The sequence below is a fragment of the Rhipicephalus microplus genome, chromosome 3 (assembly GCF_043290135.1).
Source record: "Rhipicephalus microplus isolate Deutch F79 chromosome 3, USDA_Rmic, whole genome shotgun sequence".
NCBI lineage: Eukaryota > Metazoa > Arthropoda > Arachnida > Ixodida > Ixodidae > Rhipicephalus > Rhipicephalus microplus.
Genome location: NC_134702.1, coordinates 228,777,938 through 228,803,731, shown reverse-complemented (window position 1 = coordinate 228,803,731; position 25,794 = coordinate 228,777,938). Strand labels below are relative to the sequence as shown.

Below are 25,794 nucleotides of genomic sequence, written 5' to 3'. Positions count from 1 at the left end.
GGAAGGGGGGCACCCGAGAGGCGTCCACCGTATATTATTTTTCTCTTTTTTCTTTTTTTTCTTTTCTTTTTTTTCTTTCCTTTTCTTTTCTTTTTTTCTTTCCTTTTTTCCCTCTTTCTTTGCCCTCTGATTTGAGATTGTATAAAGCTGAGCACCGACAAACTGTATCTTTATTCCTGATGAAGGCCAGACTCTAGGCCGAAACGTCGAAATAAACCACGTTGTGACCGCTCACGGAGGATCTACTAGACTATATGCAACGCTACGGCCACTCAACCACCATGCCTGCCTATATATATATATATATATTGATAGGTGTATGGAACTGTCGCCCAGACACCGCGGAATTGGCACCCAAATGAAGAAGACGACAACGTGGTTGTTGTGGGTTGGACTCTCGAGCTTCTCCCGTTGGCCTGCATGACTGTGCGCTCTTTAAGCCATTAGCAAGACCAGGTCTCGGTAAAAAAATCTTCCCCGTATCATCTTTTGGTGGAGGTGCGGGGTCTTCACACAACCCGGCTCTGGAACTCCGCAGTGGACGCCAGCTTTGTCCAGCCGCGATGCCTGAAACTGGCACTCAGGCCTCGCCATCCGTGCCGGCTCCATCACCTGTGATTTCCCCCAATCTTCTCAACCCTGGCACGTTTTCCGGGACGGACAGCACGGATGTCGAAGAATGGCTCGCATTATTCGAGCGCGTCAGCAAGCACTACATGTGGGACAAAACGCTTATGCTGGCGAATATTCTATTCTACCGACGGGGTACGGCACGCGCCTGGTATGAGACGCATGAAGAAGAATTAACCAGCTGGGACACATGCAAGCAAAAGCTTCGCGGTTTGTTCGGTCGGTCAGTTGCTCGTCAGATGGCAGCCAGGCAGGAACTCGCGTCGCGTGTTCAATCATCGACGGAGTCGTACGTCACGTACATCCAAGACGTACTTGCACTGTGCCGGAAGACTGACAAAAACATGTCCGAGCCGGACAAGATCAGCAACGTGTTGAAAGGCATTGCTGATGATGCTTTCAACATACTAATGTGCAAGAACTGCACCACTGTCGACTCCATCATACCTGAATGCCGGCGATTTGAGCAAACTAAAAGCAGGCGAATCACCCCCCACATCGCGAGACTACCAAACACTGCTGCGACTTCGTCTTGCGAGGATTCTGTAGCGCCCCGTTCACTTGCGCCTCCTGCCAATATCGCAAGGATTGTTCGCCAGGAGCTGGAAGCCATGGCAACCGCTTCCTATCAGCAGCCTGCGCAAGACAACTGGGCAACAGTCTCAATTATTCAAGCCGTCGTACGTCAGAAGTTTGCTAACCTGGGCGTCCAGGTTCCCCAGCCCGCCAGACTTATGGCGCAGCCCATGAGCCCTCCCGTTCACAACGCTGACCACCACTCTGCTCCACTTGTCGCTGCGGCAGCTTCGACTCCTCGGTTTCCACCACCCTACTGAAGTCCATCTGAGTGGCGCACGCACTATGATCGACCCATCTGCTTTTCTTGCTCTTAAGTTGGGCACATCTCCCGCCATTGCCGCAACAGGGGGTATTTCCGGCCAAGCTTTCGTAATGTCGATCGCCGTCAGGACCGTCGACACTATTCGCAACGCGGTTTTCCGGATGAACATATTCTGGACCCTTCAGCTCACCGTTCATTTCCATGCTCCGAACTGTTCTACGCTTACGTCGTCGCCCAAAGAAACTGGTCTAGTTGCTCGCCGTCACCTCAGGGTCGGCCGTCACGCTCCCCTCAACGCTGCCGATCTCCGTCACCGGCTTATCCTGGCCATTCCCCGGGAAACTGACGAGTGCAGCTCCTGGAGGTGGCGCTGCGTTGACGACTCGGAACGAAAACTCTCAACCGGCTACAAATTCAAGACGCAATTTGCTTCGGGTGTTCGTTGATGGCCACGCCGTTTCTGCTGTAATTGACACTGGTGCCCAAGTATCTGTTATAAGTTCTACACTTCAATTTCGCCTGAAAAAGGTTCTCACACCAGCTATGTTCTCTACTGTTTGAATCGGGAACGGAAGTCGAACATCGGTGCTTGGTATGTGCACTGCCCGCGTTACTGTAGCTGGCCACCACACTTACGTTTTCTTCGCAGTCCACGATGCTTGCCCACACGACGTCATCCTTGGAATTGACTTTTTAACCGCCCACTCCGCCCTCATTGATCGTTCTACCGGTATCGTACGGCTCGAATTGCCTTTGTGCTCCGATTTCACTTCTTCAAGTCGCACTCGGCTACGATCCGTGGAGTCTCTACGGCTACCGCCCCAGGCTGCTATGTACATTCCTCTGTCACCCTTCCCGTCCGTTCCTGATGGAGACTATCTGGTGGCCTCCTCATACCAATGGGTGATACGCACCACATCGCACTACCACATACTATTGTGGTTCTTGCTAACAACACGGTGCTACTTCCAGTGCTGAACTTCTCTACGTCGACCCAAGTGCTTCCCCAAGGCATCACTTTAGCCCATCTTTCCAGCCTAGATGAATGTTCGATTTGTTCTTTTACACCTGACACTAAGACCATGGTGAAACCTGTCATCACGTCGAAAAATAAGGCGTTCCTCGAGAAAATGATATCCAGCGACCTCTTACCTTCCCAAGTTGCGGCGCTCTGGGGTGCTCTATTTTCTTACCTGGATATCTTTGACGTCGACGACCGTCTCCTGGGCCGCACAAGTGCCATAACCCACCACATCGACACCGGCGACGCCAGTCCACTCCACAAACGCCCTTATCGCGTGTCACATGCTGAGCGCCAGGTAATAAAGACGGAGGTCGAGAAAATGATGAGTAAAGACGTCATTGAGCCTTCATCGAGTCCTTGGGCCTCCCCTGTTGTCTTAGTTAAAAAGAAGGACAACACCTGGCGCTTTTGCGTCGACTATCGCCACCTGAATAGGATCACCAAGAAGGACATTTATCCTTTACCCCGAATCGATGATGCGCTCGACTGCCACCACGGCGCCAACTATTTCTCGTCCCTTGACAGATACGGGCAAATTTCTGTCGACGACCGCTACCGCGAGAAGATAGCATTCATCACACCCGACGGCCTTTGCCAATTCAAGGTCATGCCTTTTGGGTTGTGCAATGCCCCGGCTACTTTTGAACGTATGATGGACTCTCTTCTGCGCGGTTTCAATTGGTCGACCTGCCTTTGCTATCTGAATGATGTAATAGTTTTCTCGCCCTCCTTCGAAAGCCACCTGTCTCGTCTCTCGGCAATTCTTGACGTTTTTCGTTGCGCTGGTCTCCAACTGAATTCGTCGAAATGCTCATTTGGCCGTCGGCAGATTAAACTACTCGGCCACCTTGTTGACGCCACTGGTGTTCAACCCGACCCTGACAAAGTCCATGCAGTCCGAGAATTCCCGGTTCCGCGTTACACACAAGAAGTTCGCAGATTTATTGGGCTCTGCTCATACTTCCGCCGCTTTGTCTTCAACTTCGCGGATATTGCTAGGCCCCTCACGGATCTCCTGAAAAATAATGTGGCCTTTTCTTGGGAAAGGGACCAAGAACATTCCTTCGCGTCGCTAATTACCGCCCTCACATCGCCGCCTGTGTTGGTTCATTTTGATCCAGCGGCTCGAACAGGGCTTCGCACCGATGCAAGTGGCCATGGCATTGGTGCTATATTCGCTCAGATACAGAATGGCACCAACCGTATGATAGCCTACGCTAGCCGCCTTTTGTCGCAAGCGGAATAAATTTATTCCATCACTGAGCGGGAATGCTTAGCCCTCGTTTGGGCTATTGCGAAATTCCGTCCATACTTTTACGGACGTCCGTTCGCAGTCATCACGGACCATCATGCGCTTTGCTAGCTGTCGACGCTTAAGGACCCTACAGGAAGACTCGGCCGATGGGCACTTCGTTTACAGGAGTACACGTTCTCGGTTGTTTACAAATGTGGAAAGCTGCACAGCGATGCTGACTGCTTATCCCGGCACCCCGTTGATCCACCTAGCTCCACTGATTTGGAATCCGATGCCTGCGTTTTAGCCATCACTGACTTTCTGAACGTGGCTGACGAACAGCGCCGAGATCCATCGCTGCTCACCATCATTGAACGCCTTCAATCGCGTTATGCTGACCCTTCTCTTAGCAGATACCTGCTTCAAGACAACGTTTTGTACCGCCGCAACTTACACTCCGACGGCGCGGAACTTTTACTCGTCGTATTGCATCACCTGCGAAAGGATGTTCTGCGACAATTCCACGACGCTCCAACTTCTGGACATCTAGGAGTCTCCAGAACTTACGACCGCATTCGACGACGAGTATTCTGGAAGGGCCTATACCGCTCTGTTCGCCGTTACGTCGCATCTTGTGATCTCTGCCAGCGCCGAAAGAAGCCTAGACTCCCCCTGCCGGTCTTCTTCAACTTATTGAAGTTCCAGCCGAGCCATTTTATCGGGTGGTGTTGGACTTGCTAGGTCCTTTTCCTACTTCTAAAACTGGAAATAAATGGATTGCAGTGGCCACAAACTATATATATGCCACTCGGTATGCAATCAATCGAGCGCTACCAACCAGCTGCGCAACCGACGTTGCCGACTTCCTGCTGTACGACATTATTCTCCAGCATGGCGCTCCGTCTCACCTGCTCACAGACCGTGGTCGCTACTTTCTATCTCGTGTGGTTGATGATCTACTCCGATCTTGTGCTACCCGTCACAGCTTCACCACAACTTACCACCCTCAGACTAACGGCCTTACGGAGCGCCTAAACCGCACATTGACGGACATGCTTTCCATGTACGTATCTACCGACCACACTGATTGGGACATAGCTCTTCCGTTCGTAACCTTCGCCTATAACTCGTGGCGTCATGAAACAGCGGGCTACTCCCTTTTCTATCTACTCTTCGGACGTCATCCCTTACTGCCCTTCGACACACTGCTTTCATCAGCCCACCCATCCTCCACCTCGTACGCTCAGGATGCAATCACCCGTGCCCTCACGGCACGCGCGGCAGCGCGTGCTCGGTGATCGTCGTCGCAGACAGCACAGAAGTCTCTTTATGACCATCGACATAGTAATGCCGTTTTTTCTGCGGGGTCTCTTGTTCTCCTGTGGCTCCCATCTCGACGTGTTGGCCTCTGCGAGAAACTACTATCGCGATACGCTGGGCCCTACCGAGTCATTAGTCAGGTCACACCTGTGACTTACGAGATTGCCGCTACCACAAACTCATCAGCTGCTGAACACAGAACGCAAGTAGTCCACGTTTCTCGTCTCAAGCCCTACAACACCGACTCGCTCATTTAACTGGCCTTGAGACGGTGCCTTACGGGCCAGGGTGATGATACGTGTATGGAACTGTCGCCCCGACATAGCTGAATTGGCACCCAAATGAAGAAGACGACAACGTGGTTGTTGTGGGTTGGACTCTCGAGCTTCTCCCGTTGGCCTGCATGACTGTGCGCTCTTTAAGCCGTTAGCAAGACCAGCTCTCTGTGAATAAATCTTCCCCGTAACAATATATATATATATATATATATATATATATATATATATATATATATATATATATATATATATATATATATATATATATATATATATATATATATATATATATATATATATATATATATATATATATATATATATATATATATATATATATATATATATATGACGCTATGATGAATGGCAGACGTGGCCTGGTTCATACCCCATCTTTATTCTATTGTGACTTCTTCCTTCTCTACTTCTCTTAACCATCCCTGCCTTTTTACGTCACAGGATTCCCCCTCCCCCCGAAAGATGGCACCAGTTACAAACTACAACAAATTGTAGAAGAGAATAAACAAAACAATGGCCAAGTTCACAATTTCACATCCCGACGGAGTTTCACAATGTCACTGAATCTTCAAGGCTGAGGGAGCAGTCCGGTGATTTCTATGACGACCCTGGTGGACGAGCTTGAGTGTTGCGTCCTGGATGGCATAAGCACACCCTGAAAATCTGAACTGATGATGACATCGGTTGAGTTTTTGTGAAGAACGGACAAGGTTGAGAGTGCCTGTAGCATTTGAAGTTCGGATGTCGTCGGGGTTGTATTTTTCGTCGTGAATGATGCCATCCCAGTGCTTCTTGCTTTCGTGCTTTTTGACAGACAGTGACGAAGTGCCTGAGTGCTTGCGGTGTGCAAGCAGTGCTTCCGTGTCTTTGTCGGCGTTTTCTGTGGTGGTGCAGTCGGTGTAATAGCTGAGGCAGGGAGTGTCTCTGGTGACTTTTCTTTGTGCGAAAGTGTCTGACGTCTTGAATTCGTCTTTGTTTTCGAGATCTTATTTTCCGATGTTCTTTTATTGGTGAGTGCGCTTCCGTTGAATTTTGCGTTCGTCGGTGCCCTCGTTGCAGTTTTTCTCGTTGTAGCATGGGTTTATGAACTTGGCTTTGCTTGCTTTGCTGAGGCTGCTCAAGAGATGGCTTTAGTGGCGGCCCTTCTGGAATCGGGCATTCATTTCCTTCGAGGTTTGACGCTTCCTGTAGACAGCTGATGCATGGTGAGCTGGTGTCTTGCTTATCGGGCTTAGTTGGTAATGTGCCACCATTATGCTCTTCAAAGACTTCGGTAAGGTGTTCCAGTATGGACGCTTCGGATAGACAGCTGCGTGCGAGGTTTGGTGTATGTATTACTTCTGCATTTTTTCGGTTCTTGGAGCTGTAAGCACTGTATGGGGACACCACAGGTGACGTGGCATTACTAGGTTTTAACTGCAGATTTTGGCAAGTCTGTGGTGCCGCAGAAACGACACGAAGCTCTTCAGGGGCTCCTTCACAGTTCACTGCGAGTGGTTCTTGCGCCTGGTAGCTTGCGACGTTCGATGCGTCTGAGCCTTCTGCTTTGCTTCGACTGTCCAGTGTGTGTACACCACACGGTGATGCATGAACCCGTGCGGAAGGAGCATGGCTCAACTGGGTATTTTCTTGGTGTGTCAACTCGTCTATCGTGAACATGATGTCCTTATGAGGCAAACGGTGAGCGTCAGGAACGCTTGAAGAGCCGCGTGATGGAAACCCAGGTGGTGGACCACGTATGCCAGACGAAGAGTGAACGGCATCAGGTGGTTGGGCAACGTCTCGGGTCATATGCTGAAGCGATGACTTCGCAAATGCCGACTTTCGTGCAGAAGGGAAGCGCGCTCGATGGCAGTGTTTTTCGCAAAATACGCGTTGTCGTCTGCCACTGAACTCGCGTGCCACTTCGTCTTTTGTCAGAGGTCTAATCTTGTGCGTTCGAATGGTTGAAGACTGCCTGTAAAATTGACGACTGAGTGCAGTTGTCTGAGGATGGTGGGTTACAAGCAAGTCTTCGTCGTAGTCGTCATCGTATTTTTTAAACCAAACGATCATTTCTTGTTTTATCTTTTGCCAAGACTCATCGTTGTCGAATATGTGGGTGAGGTAAAATTTAAATGCCTCACCGGTGACGTAGTCACTGAAGTTCGTAACCATTTCTCGTTCCGACCAAGATGCAGCGGTAGCGTGGAACTCGAACAGGTCGAACCAGTCCTGTACAGGTCCATCGTCCGCTGCTCCGGTGTACTTGAGAATGGGAAGGTTGGTCGATGATTCTGTCATGCTGCTGGTCGCTGTGTGCGGCTAGGAGATGATTCCGTAGTCGATGTATGATCAGGCCGTCTTGTGTAGAACTGCGTCGATGATGAGACATTGATGATGTGACTGGGAGGTCTTCATCCTGTCGACTTGTGTGACGCTATGATGAATGGCAGACGTGGCCTGGTTCATACCCCAACTTTATTCTATTGTGACTTCTTCCTTCTCTACTTCTCTTAACCATCCCTGCCTTTTTACGCCACACACACACACACACACACACATATATATATATATATATATATATATATATATATATATATATATATATATATATATATATATATATATATATATATATATATGCTCAGTTTGTGTGTGTCTGTGTGTGTGGCGAGAGACAGGAGAGCGCTGCACAGGCTCGTTATTGATGACTTCTTTGCTCCTTGTATGAGCGAATGCAGCGTCTCCCGGTGTCGTGAAGGCCGACTTGCCCATTTCTGTCATTTTTGGTAGCTTTTCGTAATTTTGATAAACACCTGAGTAATAGGAGACGTGTACGCCAAGCAACGCGTTTAAATATTTGTGCATATAGCTTTGTGTCGAGCACAGTGCGCTCTTGATTAGTAAAGGTAAATGTGCGCAGGAGTCAATATTTTTTGAACCATTGAAGTCGAATCTTGTTTTGAATGTATGCAAACGATTTATGCAGTGCACTGGATGACTGTTGCTGAGGGTCACCATCCGCGGTCATCGGTGGCTGTTAGTTTCGATGGCCGAGATCTTTACTACGCTGGCCGCGCCGACCGAGGAGATGCCTGGACGCCATGTTTAGTGCACCAGAAATCCAGGTGTGCTCTGACAATGAGAACACGCTTTCGCGTTTGTGAGATTGGAATGGGTGGACTAGTGTTTGTCCTTTGCGGTATTCTTTCTCAATAGACGCCTTCCTTGGCTTATAAGGAACGTTTTAACAGATAAATGAAATTCACACTACAAGCCAATGTTCGAACGACGAAACGACGGAGAGGACAGAAATAAAAGCCTAGGAACATTAGTTCAATACTATGACAGTGAAAGTGTAGAGTATAAACAGAGGGACGAACCCGTTTCGGCGAGGGCTGAGTTGCTACACATATGTGTACCATACCTAAGGTTATTCTAGTGTCAAGAATTTATATCAAAAAGACATATAAAGAAAAAGATGCAGAAAAAAAACACGGAACGGCCACAGGAAAACAAATTCGAAGAAGAGGAAAAAAGTAGTGCGCGCGGGGACGCCAGATTGAAGGAGCGCGTGCGAACAAAAAAGGTACCACAGGGCGACGGAGAAGGCGGCGGATGGTCGAGGTGGCCTAGGTATTGTCCCAGTGATCCAACTCTTCGGTAGCCACCTGAGTCACCAATGTTGCCACGTTACGGGGATTTTTCGCCCGACTCAGTTTGCTCTAGCCAACGGGGCTGCCACACGAATGGGGAAATGCTGTGGCGCAATAACATGACCTTCAGGGCACACACGCACAGACATAAATATTTACGCACACAGAAATGGAGCTAACCATAAACAGTTGCCCTGAACAAAATACTTAAAAAGGATTAGCATGGCCAAATATCTCGTTGGTGTCTATTCGCTCACGGCGTCATTCGGTCCTGGCGTCCGCGATGGTGCAAAACAGTGCTCCTCAAATAAGGTAACGTATCTAGACATGGTTTTCATCCGGTGCTGGAACTCATAGTGCCGGCAGGAACTCCGGGCACCTTCCAGGCCGCTCTGGCCCGTGCAACGTTCACCCGACAGACGAATGGCCGCAAGCCCAGGCTCGTGCAAAGTCGGCAGCGTGACGCAGACCTCTCCCTGCTGCTCACTACGCCGCCCGCCAGCTGTACGACCAGAGCCACGAAGATGGTAGGCCGCCGAGGTAAAACCTCGGGCGGCTTTCGACTTGTTGCAGTACTGGGTCAAGACCCAGGCCACCTCGACCATCCGCCAACTTCTATATCGTCCTGCCAACTCTTTTTTTTCGCACGCCCTCCTCTAATCTGGCATCCCCATGCGTACTGCTTCTTTTTACTTGTCTTTGGATTTGTTTTCCTGCGTTCATTCCGTGTTTTTCTTTTCTTTTGTTGTCTTTATATGTGATTTTTCACGTCATCCATGACGTCTACTAGGATTGAAGCAACACAGCATGGCAGGAACAAGAATGAATACGGTGTTTATTGTCACGCTCTTTTATTGGCGAAATACGTGATAGCAGTGCTATTGGCATAAGGCAGGCAGTGCACAGAGTGCATGCCCGATTCATCCTCTGCGGGGAAAGGCATGAGATTGAAAGCACAGGTTATTTATTTAAAGGTCACAGAGTAACGATGCCGCCGCAGTGGCTCAGAGGTGCGACCCGATCTTCTTTGGAGCAGTGCTTGCCAGGTAGGAGATGGACCATTGTGTGGTGAAGCTGGTACTAAAACACCTTCAGTGGACGCCCCTCGAGGGTGTGGTGTAGTTTGGTACCGTGTAACATCAACGGAGCTACTTGATTCTGGGTCCCCACAGTGAGCGGACATAGTCTCGGAGGCATCACAATCATGACCGTCCACATATGCTATCCACTGTTCAAGAGTATGAAGAAGATGTCATCTTTTACGTCTAAACACCCGACCATCTTCCGTTTTCACATCATAAAATCTTGGAGACGTTCTCCCCAACACAATACTTTTCTAAAATCATGTTGAGTCCCTAAGCCATACGATCAACCCTCTACCCAAGCGTGACACTGAGGGCTTTCCCCTGTCGCTCTGATGATTCTTCTCGGGTGACGCTGACAGTGTGCCGCCAAAGTCTGGTGTACTTAAACTGAGACGCCTACCTGGAAGGAGATACCCGGGTGATTGGCCATCCACAAGAGACGTAGAATGGTAGGCCAACAAGCCTAGCCAGAAGTCATCGCGCGAATCTTCACTTTTATAGGGGACGTGTTTCAGGATCGGTACACCTTCCTCAATCAGACCATTCAATTGCGGGAAGTGCAGACTTGATAAGACATGAGCGAAGTCATATTTTCTTGTGAATTCTGTGATTCGTAACTTGAAAACTGCGGCAAGTTTTTCAAGCATACATCCAGAAGGACGCCATACCTAGCAAACATTGCGGTCAGTTCGGCAATTGTTGTTTTAGAAGTGGTGTCCTGAAGCTTCTGGACTTCAGGGAACTTTGAAACGCGTTGAACGCGACGACGTATGAACTTCCTAGCACGGGAATGCCGGAACCGAGGTAGTTCGGAGAAGAGCAGGGCAACGCTGAAGTGCATGCGCCGACGATTCAGGTACGTGCCGATGACCGTGGCCGATGAAATAAGGCATGTTTTCTACGGACGCGTGGACCGGGATCCACAGCCAAGCTGTCAGGCCTACGTCTGACACGAGACCTCGTGGCTGCGGTAGCTTCCTGCCGACTGCAAGGATTGTCGAAGTTTGTGGGCAATCGCAGCAATCCGGTCCAACTATTGGCCAGGCACTCGGGACAAACCACAATAGTGACGCTGGTGAACAGCCTTCTAGTTCTCGTCCGAACGAACAGCCCCCTTGTCGACCGCCTAGATCCACGCGCCCGTTACTCTCCCACGTGTCCTCAAGTCGCATCCTACTGTCGTCTTCGCGCCCGTTTTGTGACCGCGCTTGTGCCTGACGACTTCGAGCACTATCTCCATGTCGACTTTGTCACTACACCATTAACCACACTCGTGCACTTCTCCGATTCCACTCGTGCACTTCTCCCATCAGAGCCTTACGCAGTACAATGGCTTGGTCTCACCGATTGCATTTTGTGCAGCGGTACTGCTTGTTGCCAATTTGGACGTTTCTGCTTTTAGGGACGAAGCTCCTTAGTGCGTGGGTGTGTCGCTCCTATGTATGTATGTATGCATGCATGTATGTATGTATGCATGTATGCATGTATGCATGTATGCATGTATATATGTATGTATGTGGGGTATAACGTCCCAAAACCACAATATGATTATGAGAGATGCCGTAGTGGAGGGCTCCGGAAATTTCGACCACCTGGGTTTCTTCAACGTGCACCCAAATCTGAGCACACGGGCCTACAACATTTCCGCCTTCATCGGAAATGCAGCCGCCGCAGCCGGTATACGAGCCCGCGACCTGCGTGTGAGCAGCCGAGCACCTTAGCCACTAGACCACCGTAACTGGGGCGATGTATGTATGTATGTGTGCGTGTGTGTGTGTGTGTGTGCGTGTGCGTGTGCGTGGCGTGTGCGTGTGCGTGTGCGTGTGTGTGAAGTTTGAAGTTTGAAGTTTGAAGTTTATTCATCATCATAGTTTTAAAGATACATCACTTATCCAGTGGTTGAATGGAAAGGGGTGGTGAAAAGGAAACTGAATGCCTGACAATGCACCGATCCCCGCCCAGACCACAATAATGCAAAACACTCAGCATGTGTGTCTAGAGCATAAATACATAGATTCAATACAGTGAAATATACAAAGTGCAGACGTAGAGCGTGGAAAAGATAAGAAAGAATTACACATCTATAAATGCACTCTTTACACATAAAAGCCCTTTAAAATCCTATAAAAACAAAAACGAAGTTGTGAACAGTTGTGAGGAAGTGAAAAATTTACAGTGCGTTTCAGCAAAGCTACACGAGTTGCACTTCATTAACACACAAAAAAGACATATCACGTTTGAAGCATGAGTAGATAAGCGTGTATCTTTTTTTTTTGAAAATTGCTGGGGATGGACTTTCATTCACTATGGTGGTGGCCATGGTATTTGAGTTTAAAAACGAAGGAATAAGGTGCGCTAGCTTTTGTCTACCGTAGTTGGTCCGAGTCCTCTCACTGTAATAGGTGGTTCTTCTAAAGTTATACATTGGTAGTTTCCGGGAGTAAGCATCATGAAATTTAACTGCATTTGATTTGATTTGATCGTAAATGACTGTCGCTAGCTTTTTATGGAAGATATTTTCAAATGTTAGGATTCCATGCTTAAGGAAAAGAGGAGCAGAAGGCGTTCGACGCGGAACATTCTTGATTATACGTAGCATTCTTTTTTTGCAGTCGGTGAATCCCAATTTTATTTGTTTTTGTTGTCGAGCCCCAGATTACCAGGCAGTATTGTATGCGGGAATAAACTAAAGCGAATTAAAGTTGCTTTGTCACCCAAAGGGGTAGAAAGCGCCTAATTTTTCCAATCACACCAATTGACCGTGATACCTGGGTACGTAGTTTATCTATGTAACTAGACCAGTTCAACGTTTCGTGAGAAATGACGCCTAAGAACTTTTGAGTCTGAACTCACCCAATCGAAGCTCCTCTGAATGACAGCTGCGTATTACGGAGAATGGAATGGTTTCGAGGGTGAAAAATAATGTACTTTGTTTTCTTGATATTTAGTTCTAACTGATTTATATTCAACCATAGAGACAAATTGTTAAGCCAAAGGTTAGCTTGTTTTTCTATACTAGAGATATCCTGACCGGAAAAAAATACATTAGTGTCGTCTGCGTATAATATAATATCTGCTGTTAGAGGTACGTTTACGATATTGTTTATATATAATAGAAATAGAAGTGGCTCAAGTATGGAGCCCTGTGGGACGCCATAATTTATCTTGCCCATTTCAGACTTTGAGTGTTTCATATCAGTATATTGGAACCGGTTACTAAGGTAACTTCTTATTAATTTAAGAGACGAGCCCCTTATTCCGTATTCGGTAGTCTTTTGTAGAAGAATTTCATGCTTAATAGAATCAAACGCTTTCTTAAAGTCAAGAAATATTCCGATTGTGAGGCGTTTTTGTTCAAAATTATCGATTATTTTATCTTTAATAGATAGTAGGGCTTTTTCAGTAAACTTATTCTTCTGAAATCCATACAGATGTTCTGTAATTACTTTTTTTGAGCTACAGAAATTTGCAAATCGTACATATATCACACGTTCTATGATTTTGGAAAATATTGGCAAAACAGAAATGGGCCTGTAATTACCCATGTCATTCTCATCACCACCTTTGTAGATAACAGACACTTTAGCTACTTTTAGTTTGTCCGGGAACGTTCCAGTGTTCAAGATAAGATTACAGATATGGGAAAAAGGTGCGCTAATATTTTCTAAAACTGCTTTCAAGGGTTCAGCCTTTAAACCGTCAAAGCCAGCAGCAGAATTGTTGTTTAAATTCTTTATCAGCAAGGCTACTTCCGATTCATCTGTGGGAGTTAGGAAAATGGATTCCGGGATGCATGCTGTAATATACGATTTATAAGGCTGGACGGCACCAACTGAAGTATCCGAAGCTCCTGATCTCAAGAAATGGTCGTTGAACATATGGGCAAGTTGAGTACCGGAATAAGATCTGCCCTCTATTTGAACCTCAGAAATGGTCTTCTTATTTTTGTGTTGCAAAAGATCGTTGATAGTGTTCCAAATAGCTTTTTGATCATTGAGTATATTCGCAAACTTATTTTCGTAGTAGTTTATTCGGGCCTTTTTAATATCAGACGCTAATTTATTTCTGACCTGCTTAAACTCCATCAAGTACTTTAGGCGTTTAGATTTTATGAATTCAGTGAATAACTTATCTCTTGCTTTCATCCTTTTTAGAAGTGCAGCATCAATCCATGGTTTTCTTGCCTTCTTGGGTTTTTTGTACGCCACGAAAGGAAAGGCTAGATCGTAAAGCTCTGTTATCTTTGTTATAAATATGTCATAGGCGCTCACTGGGTCAGCGTTATTGTAAACACCATTCCAGCACTCTCGTGCGATAACGTTTTGGAAAACCTTGATATTTTCTTGGTTAATTTTTCGATAATGCGTAGGATTTACTGGACTTCGTTGTTTTATTGCCCAGGTAAAAAATGCAAAAATTACGAAGGTGATCGCTGACTCCGGCTGTCAAAACCCCTGCGCATACCTCATTTTTACAGTTCGTGAAGCATAAATCTAATGCAGTTTCAGTTAATTGTGTAATACTGGTGGCTACATAAATTGTATTTTCATAACCAAAAGAAAGCATTTGGTCAAGAAAGTTTTGCTTGTTGCAACTTGAGGACAGCATATCCATGTTAAAATCTCCGGTAATATTTGCCCGTGCGCCACTTTTTTCACAGTACTCAAGCATTTCATATATGAAATCTTGGAAATTAGTCATAGCGCCTGAAGGGGGCCTATATAGAGCAGCTACTAAAAGGCTTTGACATTTTATCATGACAGATTCAAAATGCGTCGATATTACAGTGTATTCTTTGACAATATTGTATTTCACGCTCTCGTGAGCATAAATTGACACACCACCCCCGCGTTTATTTTCCCTACAGATTGATGCACAACTGTAGTTCGTAAACTGTATGTTATCACGGTTATCAATAGACCACGTTTCGGTGAAAGCTAAGAAGTCAAACCGGTGATTCAAGTTGTTCAGAAGGAAATCAACAGATTCTTTTTTATTTTGAAGGCTTTGTGCATTAAGATGAATCAGTGATAACTGTTTTTTGTGCAGTGAAGCAACTTTTTGGAAGGCCTCGGCGTCATAGTAGTTGGTTGCCATGTTTGCAAATAAAAAGTATTCATCTCTTGTGGTCAGCTATCTTTCACTTCATCGTATTTTTTCAAGGTCTTGCGCAGTTGCGGTTCTAATCAACCTATCATTTGGGCTTCGGCGCACGAAAAGTTTGCCGTTCTTGTGCCATGCAAAAATGTAATTGTTTTCAAGTGCTTTAGTTTTCATTTGCCAGAAGAGGTTCTTGTTGTATGCCGTTAGGTTTCACGGAAGAATATAGCTGACTTTGCTTTCTTCAGTTCCCCTTTCTTTTCAAGCCATTTTTCTTTCGTTTCGCGAGATGCAAATCGAACTATCACAGTATTGGGCTTGTCTCGAGTTCTTTCGTTTCTTGACGGTACTCTGTGGGCGGCTTCGATGTCAGACTCAGAAAGTTGTGGAAGCTTTAGATCAGTTGCCAGTTGGTTGAGCTTCGCCAATAGGTTTTCGTTTTCGTGATAAGTTAACCCATTCACTTCGAGGTTGAGACGCCTGCTGTACTGGTCTAACTCGTTCAACTCCTGCTAAAGTTTTTCCACATCTTTTTGTTTATCTTGTGCTTCAAGCCTCATAACCCGCTTTCTGAGATCTGACATTTCTGCCGATTGTTTTGCCATCTGTGCAAGAACATCGTACTTACTGGACATAACTTCCATCGATTCTTCAATTTTATCGACAGTTATTTTTATTTCCAACAAGGCCTCGACCTTTACTTTGATGCCCAGTAGTTCAGTAAGCTTGTGATGAATTTCCGCCAGCTCTGAGGCAAACTTCCTTTCCACTGCTCCGTTCTGCACTTCCGCGGTCTGTGCAACACTCGTCGGCGCTTTGCATGCTACGCATGTCCAAGATTTTTTTGGCAGCCGCAGATTTCTTTTTGTAGGCGTTGTCAGTAACCGCCGAACATGAGCCAATATGATAACTACATTTGCATTCTGAACACAGGAGCCATGACTCAGATTCATGAATCTTGCCTTCGCATGAAGGACATATGTCACTCATTATACCTAGCACACATACACTTCAAAGTTCGCTCACAAAGTGCACCCAGCAGCAGCAGGAAGTGGAACAGAACATAAAAGGCCTTCAAGAGGCCATGAGAACAGACTAACCTGCAATGTTCGAAAAACGTGTTTAGCCGCTCAGTCGCCGATCTGACAGCTCCGCTGCTGCTGCTGAGTGCGTGTGCGGCAGTCCAAAGGGGGCGATGTCCTTTTGTAGGCCATCACGATGGGTGTACCACACGTGATGATCCACGTGGTCTCCGCTTGATCTAATCGCTCCCTTGTCCGTTCCAACGTTCGTCGTGGCAAGCGCTGGTTTAAGGCCACGGTTCCTGCAATGTTCGAAAAACGTGTTTAGCCGCTCAGTCGCCGATCTGACAGCTCCGCTGCTGCTGCTGAGTGCGTGTGCGGCAGTCCAAAGGGGACAATGTCCTTTTGTAGGCCATCACGATGGGTGTACCACACGTGATGATCCACGTGGTCTCCGCTTGATCTAATCGCTCCCTTGTCCGTTCCAACGTTCGTCGTGGCAAGCGCTGGTTTAAGGCCACGGTTCCTGCAATGTTCGAAAAACGTGTTTAGCCGCTCAGTCGCCGATCTGACAGCTCCGCTGCTGCTGCTGAGTGCGTGTATGTATGTATGTATGTATGTATGTATGTATGTATGTATGTATGTATGTATGTATGTATGTATGTATGTATGTATGTATGTATGTATGTATGTATGTATGTATGTATGTATGTATGTATGTATGTATGTATGTATGTATGTATGTATGTATGTATGTATGTATGTATGTATGTATGTATGTATGTATGTATGTATGTATGTATGTATGTATGTATGTATGTATGTATGTATGTATGTATGTATGTATGTATGTATGTATGTATGTATGTATGTATGTATGTATGTATGTATGTATGTATGTATGTATGTATGTATGTATGTATGTATGTATGTATGTATGTATGTATGTAGCCACCGATGGCACATACCCACTCTAGAGCTAATAAATGCTACAGGTGATAGGAGATGGGACATAGTGGTACTTGCAGTGTTTACTAGATATACGCACGGATGGACGGACAGACAGACTAGCAGACAGATAGAAGGACGCGTGGACGTACAGACGGATGGAGGCACGAACAGACGGACAGACGCAAGGACGAACTCATGGACGGACGCACGGACGGACAAACGGACGCATGAAACGACGCACGGATGGTCACGTGGACGGACAGAAGCATGGACGAACTGACGGACGCTTCACCCCACTCATCATTCACTCTGTGGATACGCTGTGATTTTTTTTGGTAGTGGCGCACGCCCCCCAATACAGTCGACATGACTGTCCGTTGTTCTCCAAACTTCTATTCGTTGCTCCACAGACTCGGCAACTCTGCAAAATTGCGCTTTCCCTAACGTCAGCGTTGCTTCGTCAAGCATTTTTTCATGCAACTATGAGTTACTCGGGCCAAACACTATTTGATCCCGGATTATTGAATCATGATGCTCTGCGAAATCGGACTGTGCAGCCTGCGCAGCCTGATTTTTAAGGGGTCGAAAAAATTTATCGAATGGTTCCCCGTCCTCGAGCGAAGCAGACAACACCCATGTGCTTTGTTGCTTACCCCAGAGCAACAAGGTTTGAACTTTGCAAGGACTGTGTTGTAGTCTTCCCAGCCTTCTTTGTCTCAAACTTGAAAGTGTTGAACACGTCGACCGCTTCTTCACCACCTACGTCAAGAAGGGCGTCGTTGTTGCAGCTTCACTTTGCTCTTTCGTTGCAGTCGCCCCAAGGAACAGGCCGAACTTTTGTTTGAACCGTTTCCATTGGTCGGAGAGGTTGCCGGTCAGCTACAAGCGCGGCGGTGCCTTGAGTAGCTCCATCGACGGGGCTCTGCCGGGACCAAGCTTTGACCCGAAGTTACCACTTCTGGCAGCATGTGACGTAGCTATGCTTAGTCGAGTAAGAATTGAGGACACAGAGGATGGCAGGAACAACAATGACAACCGCTGGTCTATTGTCACGCCCACGTATTGGTGAAATACGTGATAGCATTGATATCGTGATAAGGCAGGCAACGCAGAGAGTGCATGCGCAATACATAAGTCTCTCTTTGAATATACATGGTCACTCAATTTCGCAGTATCTCGCCTCTCAATGCTTTAAAGCGAGTGTTGTGATCTCCAGAGAATATTCAACGAATATCTTTAATGAATTTACCTATGCGGCACATGACCTGCCTAGTAAAGTCAGGTGATGCCAACCATATCGACAGCGGAAGACGATGAGCGTCAGCGACGACAGGAGCCCTCTGGACGGCCTGGCGTCAATACGTAAGGTCAGCGTGGCGCAGTTACTTATCCTAGCTGGCCGCATTTTGTAGAGTGGATTGATGTATGGATGGATGAAAGAACTTTATTAGTGCCCAATAGGTCACGCTAGTGTCCTAGCCTGAAGCGGGTGCTGCTGCAACTTTTGGACTGAGGGACCTAGTAGCCAGTTGCTCTTCCCGATGCAACCCGGGCATGGTCACATCCGCTTGATTTCGTTACCGCAGCCGGTGTTCCTCGTAGCTCTGCAAGACTCGGCACGGAAACGAGGTATCCAGGGCATCCAGACTCGGATGCATGTTCGTGCTCGTACGTGCGTGCTTTTCAGAGGTTCCGCAGGCCCATTAGACTGCCCAGAATTGTCCCATTAATGTAGAACTCTGTAAATCTGCGTCCTAATGTTTTCCGGTATTTTCCTTGTCGCTGCGTAACACGGAGCAATCCCATGTTATTTGAGCGCAGCCAGAGCAACACGACTGCTCACAATCATGGTTGACCCAATCGAAGGTTCTCGGAAGGGCGTGTCAGCAAAACTTTGCAAGTGAATAAATGATCAGGCGTTGTTTAACTTGAAGTTCGGAGGACGCGAAATCCCCAAACTCAGCCTATAGTTAGACGTAATTTGTTAAATGTTTTTAAAGGGTCCTTAATAAGACGGTCGTCGGAATGAGTGGTTCCGTAAGTCCCACCACAGTTCGTAAGCTATCGCGCCAGGGTATGAGCCCACTCTTCTGGATTTTATCCTGAAATACCTTCGACGTGGGAAATGAACCGCGATACCTGGTGACCACTGATTTGCTTTAGATTCGAAGCAGCTTACGAATGAGGCCTGTCCTCTGTTGCACCATAGCTGCCGCTGTCGATGGTGATGATGCTGATGACAATGAAGAACAAGCGTGTTCTTGACCCAACATGCTCTTTTGTCATCACGGCACAGCTCTTTCAAGGTACCCACTATACGCCATGATGATGACGGTGACGCTCATGACGATAAAACACCAGCGCGTTAGAGACCACACATTCTCTTTCTGTCATCACGGCATACACATGCAAGGTGCCCAATATACGCCATAACGATGGCGATAACTCTGATGACAATAATGATGATGAACAACGGCTGCCTTGTGCAGTTCAGAACATCTCGATACATTTTGTATGACAGGAAACAGCAAAGAACCACCAGAGAAACGAGCCCAGACCTCGTTTTTGCCCACATCAGGCTGCATTCGGTAACACAAAGCAGTAATAATGAAGGCATAATGAAAATGAGAGCTTAACACAGCATACCAGTTATGACCCGTAAACATTGTATAAAACTGTGCTCCGTTTTATCACCAATTTACATGCCTGAACGGTCTATGTATTGGGTGATTTACGGCAACACCAAACGACCCCACTGATTTGCCCATCTATGATCATTCCCATAGAGGATGTACCAAGTTTTTGGTTTATTTTTCCTTGCAGGGATTGGTGAATGATGCAAGAACCTTCGCCTGATCTGAAAACACTGCATGAGATTTAGACCACCATGCGTGAATCAGAGTAGAAAGTGACGGCACGTGGAACCGTGTAAAGGGCAATGACCATGGAAACCTATTTCGCCACATGTCGATGTTTCGCGAGCACGAATGCTACATTAATTATAGTGTTCCTCGCACACCAACAACTATTATAGCAAACCTTCCTTTTCCCACGTATTGGACTGCGTCGACAGAAACATAAGCTGTATGTGGGTCGACTATCTTGAGAATAGCCTTTGCACGTGCGACTGTGCGACCCTTGTTATGGACAGGTTGAATGTGTCTCGCAATCGGCTCCACCATTATTCTTTTCATTGCTTCTCTTGAGAGTGGATGCACATACATATTGCAGTCACTATAAGGATTCCATGCCTTCCTCATTAATAATTTTATTTGCTGGCCTAGATGACGATAGCCCACAGAGTTGTATATCAAAGTGAACCTGAATAATTTATTCGAAAGTGCCGAGTAATCCAAGCTCTAAAAACCTGTCAGTGCTGGTAAATGGCGGAAGGCTAAGCAACCTTTTCATACCAGTTCTGATGGTTGCGTCAAGAATGTTCTTTCCGCCTTACTCAGCCTGACGTAGGAGGTTGAGTGATTAAGTGAATTGTGAAAAAGGTGCATGTGCGGGACTCTAAGCAGATTATCTTTGAGTCTTCCTCTATTTTAGTCGCCCGTCGAAATTTCGGGACTTCTCACGAACGCTAAAAACTGTAACTCCGAAGCGCTGTAACAAACTTGGCGCGCAGGTGAACCACTTATGCAGAAAGAGCCACAAGTATTGTAGTCACGAGTTTCGATCAATGCAGGCCATCCTGCGTGGCCAGCCTGAGTTCAGGCCTGGTGCAGAGCAGCTACTTCCAGTATCTGCTGGAGAATGAAGGCTTGCTTCTGTCTTGGACACCCGCCGGACATCATGGCACCATTCCAGACAACGCTGTCAGGGCAGACCCAGATGCTTCCGGCGACGTTATTGTCTTCGCAAGACAACTCAAATACGAGGATGAAGGGTATACGACGCGCCAACGCTTCTTTTTCTACGCGTTGCACTCTTTTATGCGCTTTGTTAACGTAGCATGATTAAGCGAACAAATTTGCATTTTTATGGCAGAAAAGGTGTATTAACTAAACCGGACTTCAAGAATACTTCTGGAAAAGTGAGAAATATTCAACAGGAAAAATTTGAGATAAAATAAATGAGATTGACAAAATATAATGCCAGATTCGGACTATATATTCGAATGTACAACTTGCACACATTTACCGAGTTTATTACTTGTGATGCATTACTATTGTAACAATTGTCATTTTCATTTCAAATATATAAAATTATATGCACCTCTGGTTGATCGACACGTGTACTCACGGCATGTGAAGTGCACAAAAAAAGATTTAGGACGAATTGAACGAGCCATACTTAAACACTGCAGTGAACTGCGTTACGAGTAGTGAATGATATGCATTATGATCAGAAGTGCTAGTTAAGGAGAGAACCAAGCACATTGATTGTGTAGTTTAGCATCTAAACTAAACCCTTTATATGTATTGAGCTTCTCTGATTACGGCTTCAGCTGCAACAAGCATTCCAATGTAATATAAGAGGTCAGCTGCTGAGTGTATTTGTGAAGGTGTTCCTGGACCTGCCTAAATATTTATTGAACGCCATGGCGTCAAGAAGCACATGCTACAGAAAATTCGATGTCCTCAGCGTCGTTGAGGGGAAAATTACGATCAGTGGAAATGATAAAAATCAGGCCACCCGTTAGAATTCAATCGAGGCAATCTTCGCTGTGGTCAATTATTCCACCACAGAGCCAGCACATTAATCTGCTTCGACAAAGCACTCTAAACAGGTGTAATATCGGGTAAAGACACATGCGATCAGACCTGATGTTGCATGACAGAACCACACAATCGCCCCAGGCATCACATCATACGAACTGCGCAAAGTCGGTATTTTAGGGCTGGCATAATTCATTATGCCAGCTTTAAATTGGGCCGAGCAATAATTAATTATGGACATCATCACTCACAGTGATGATGTCCATAATTAGTGCACAGCCACGTATTGCCATAGAAGCGTGTAGTCGACACTTCGCTACTGGGCAACATGGTGCATTATGGCGCAGTGTGCATTTCCGGTGGGCGCCTTTGGAGAAAGTATTGATTGATTGATTGATTGATTGATTGATATGTGGGGTTTAACGTCCCAAAACCACCATATGATTATGAGAAATGCCGTAGTGGAGGGCTCCGGAAATTTCGACCACCTGGCTTTCTTTAACGTGCACCCAAATCTGAGCACACGGGCCTATAACATTTCCGCCTCCATCGGAAATGCAGCCGTTGCAGCCGGGATTCGAACCCGTGACCTGCGGGTCAGCAGCCGAGTACCTTAGCCACTAGACCACCGCGGCGGGGCTTGGAGAAAGTATAACGGCTAATGTCAGGCGAACAGAAATTCCTGACGGAATGGTTGAGACCTTCACCGGTGACTGAAACATGGAAGACGAATAAGGAGTCGATGCGAGTCGAGCCTGAAAATTATTTCTCGTTCCACTCGTAAAAGCAAAGCTCAAGCACCTTTCAACATTTTCCCTCGCTAACCATTTTGCTGCCTTCACTCTTTGCTGCTTCAAGGCAGTCGTTGCTTCATAACTTGAAAACACTAAAAAAATTTCCAAATATCTTCACTTTTTCACTGGGGAAGAGGCAGTTTTTTCGGGGAAGCAAAAAAGTCAAAATGCTACATCTGTTAACTGGTAATGAGAAATCATAAGTAGGGTATATTGCTGAAGTGCACGTTTTAATGTAGGAGCTTTTTCGTCACGCAGCTGTCTGCTACCCAATAGTTCACTGGCCGAAACGTTCGTTTTAACGAGATTCCCTTTTTAGTGAACTTTAGAGGCGAAGGTCCAAAAGCCATGGGTAGTTCCTCTGAGCCTGCCATGGTACGTGATCACCTAGTTCGATGGCTCTTTCAGCAGGTGCATATGAACAGACGAATGAACGGATGGATGCACAGATGGATGGACAGACAGACAGAGACAGACAAACGGATGGACCAACCGACCGACCGACCGACCGACCGACAGACAGACAGACAGACAGACAGACAGACAGACAGACAGACAGACAGACAGACAGACAGACAGACAGACAGACAGACAGACGATTTAGTGTTTACCGATAAAACCCTCCAAAGCTTTGCCTCACTCATCATCATTCACTCTCGGATATGCTGTGATTTTTTTTCCTCGTCATTAAAGCTCCCAGATTCCCCTGAAGTTATGATCTTCTGAATTCTGTTTAATAGTAAATATTTCCGCACTATCAGCATCCACCAGCATTGATGCATTTATGTCTGTCGCGTCACTGCGAACATAAAGTCTGTTTACCTAAAGCAACTTTTTTCAACACACAAAGCGCGCACAACATTGTTTAGCAAGCGCGATAAAGCTTTGCAGATTTACGTGATTATAATTTAAGTGCCTAGCAGTTTTGATATACCTTTATTTTTTGAGTTCAAAAACCACCTTTATTTCAATCCAGTGATTGCACGCACAAGACATGAGATAAAAGTTGCTTTAAAATGGTTTGCTGCTTGGCCGTAATTAGTGTTTCGATGGTAATGAGGTCCCACGTGACTCGAAAGCGTATCGCTGCAAGAAGTTATGATCATGTTTAGCAGGATAATCATGTGCTGCCATTATCATTCCACGTAGCCGAAACAAGAGAGGTAGATAATCATCATCAACTTAGTAATGCACGTTTAAAAAAACACCCTAAAATATAATGTTTCTTCAGCTCAGGTTCTGGTCTAGCATTGCTTCGCAGTTTGAACTGTGGTTCACTGACATGTGTGAACAGAGGTCCCTAAATAATAAAAGAAATAGGGATCATGCCTCCGAAGAGAACCCTGCTGAGATGCAAAGCAGCAGTGGTGCGCAAGGCATTGATCCGGTTTAAACGGGCGTTGATGTGGGTGCTAGGACAATGGTTTGAAGCGAAACTCGGTGTAGCGTTTACTCAAGTAAATGTTTGTTTGAAACGCAAGACTAGGTAGGTGTGTTGGGTTTTGTGTAAGCTTCATCACATGTAAACGAGCCGGAAAAGTGTTTCCCCTCGACGTGCGGTCGAGAGTTGCTGGCAGTGGAGAGGATGAAGTGAGAGAGAGGTGTGTTGCGAGTGGGTGGAGGAGCCGGGCGGTGCGTGCGCTACGGCGAGCGTGTTACGGGTGAAGGAGAAAGTGACGTAAACGCGCACTTGCGAGAGAAGCGTGTATGAGAAGGGTGACGTCAACGCACAGCTGTGGCCTGACCTGCTTGGCACCATTCCTACACCTGTGACGAGGAGAATGCGTTGCGACGCGTTCATACAGGTGCGCGTACGTATAGCGTTACAACGTGAGTCAAAAAGCTGCTTCGCATCTAAAATATACGTGTGCGCATGCTATCAGGCTAACACACGATGCCATCGGAGAAACCACGATTGGCTAGGAACAAGCCCAAAAGTAAGGAAAGAGTTCAGGCTACCAGGCCTGAAAGATGGCATGTGGCTTTGCTGGCCAGCCAGATTCTTATCAGCCCTCGCTATAAAACGTAGACATCCCGGAACGACCGGCAACCGACAAGTCGGTTGTGTTCCTTTTCTCAGTACTAGGGCATATTCCTCCGCTGTGACCGATAGAACTCAAACGACCATTAAAAAAGGTAGTGAAGCAATACGACTCACGGTTCATATTAGCCGCGTTGTAAAAGACAGCCGAGGTGTAGCGGCCCGTTAACTAGGAGTGTTCGCAATGCGTACAAGGAAATATAAACATTTCTCATACGTATGCCTTGACCTGTACGATCTTTTGAATTCTTGTTTGCTGAGCTGAAAGCTCAATCACTAGATGTTAGCCAGTTGGTTTCTCCTAATAGTCACTCTGAATACATCGGAGAGCAGCTTCTGCTAGCCGAGAAGGACATTCATCTGGTGGTTTATAATATTCATAGCTAGCAACATGAAGCCCGCCTGTATCACAGCCTGCCATCGGGTGGCCTACTGTCTTCTGCGCGAAGGATGCTCACCGGTCCAGATGGCATAGCGCGGACGCCATCGCCTTACCTCGAGGTGCTGACGAAGCGCCTTGATGCCTTCCCGAACGAGCGGTGGCTGCCTGCTGTGCTGCCCGTCAACCTACCTCATTACCCAGCCAGGATACAGAGCGACGATGCAGTTTATTGGCGCGTCGGCCGCACAGTACACAGGTTCGTGTTATGGTCACCAGCAGAAGTGGACGTGTAGCGCACATCTTACTTGATTGAAGTGTTTGAGCGGCCGACTATGGCATATGTTAGTACTACCTACCAGTATAGGTGCTGGGTTCAAATCTTCTTTTTTCTATCGAAAAAAAAATCGTAATACCAGAATTGTACCAGTGGCAAGGTCACATGCCGCCTTAATATAATATTGTTGTGCATGCAGCACGTATATAGTTGTAAGTACACCCACCAACAAACTCATAATCACACGAGTATTTATATATGATCATGCTTCTTGCACTGTATCCAAAGGTTGCAAAACTCACTTTATACAGGTGTGATATAAGACTGCACCATGAGTACAACTTCATACAGAATAAACTGAGAACACAAAAGGTACAAACGAGCTCACAGCCAGAAAACCAAGAACCCAGCTTCAACTGCTTTAAATCTCATGTGCTGAAGTCTGTGCTTGGTAAGTGGGGTGAAACCTGTGAGATATGACAGTCATGACATTGGTTT

General features: G+C 46.5%; 1 protein-coding gene across 1 annotated transcript in view; it reads left to right on the top strand.

Moving 5' to 3' along the window:
* The window catches only part of LOC142803154 (uncharacterized), a 169,370-nt gene extending 144,055 nt beyond the window's left edge, over positions 1 to 25,315 (top strand). Inside the window, exons 11-13 of the mRNA XM_075888253.1 lie at positions 8,317 to 8,455; positions 20,833 to 21,033; positions 25,054 to 25,315. Coding sequence (XP_075744368.1) covers positions 8,317 to 8,455; positions 20,833 to 21,033; positions 25,054 to 25,315 — 602 coding nt within the window. The remainder of the gene's footprint in view (positions 1 to 8,316; positions 8,456 to 20,832; positions 21,034 to 25,053) is intronic.
* The last annotated feature ends 479 nt before the right edge of the window (positions 25,316 to 25,794 follow it).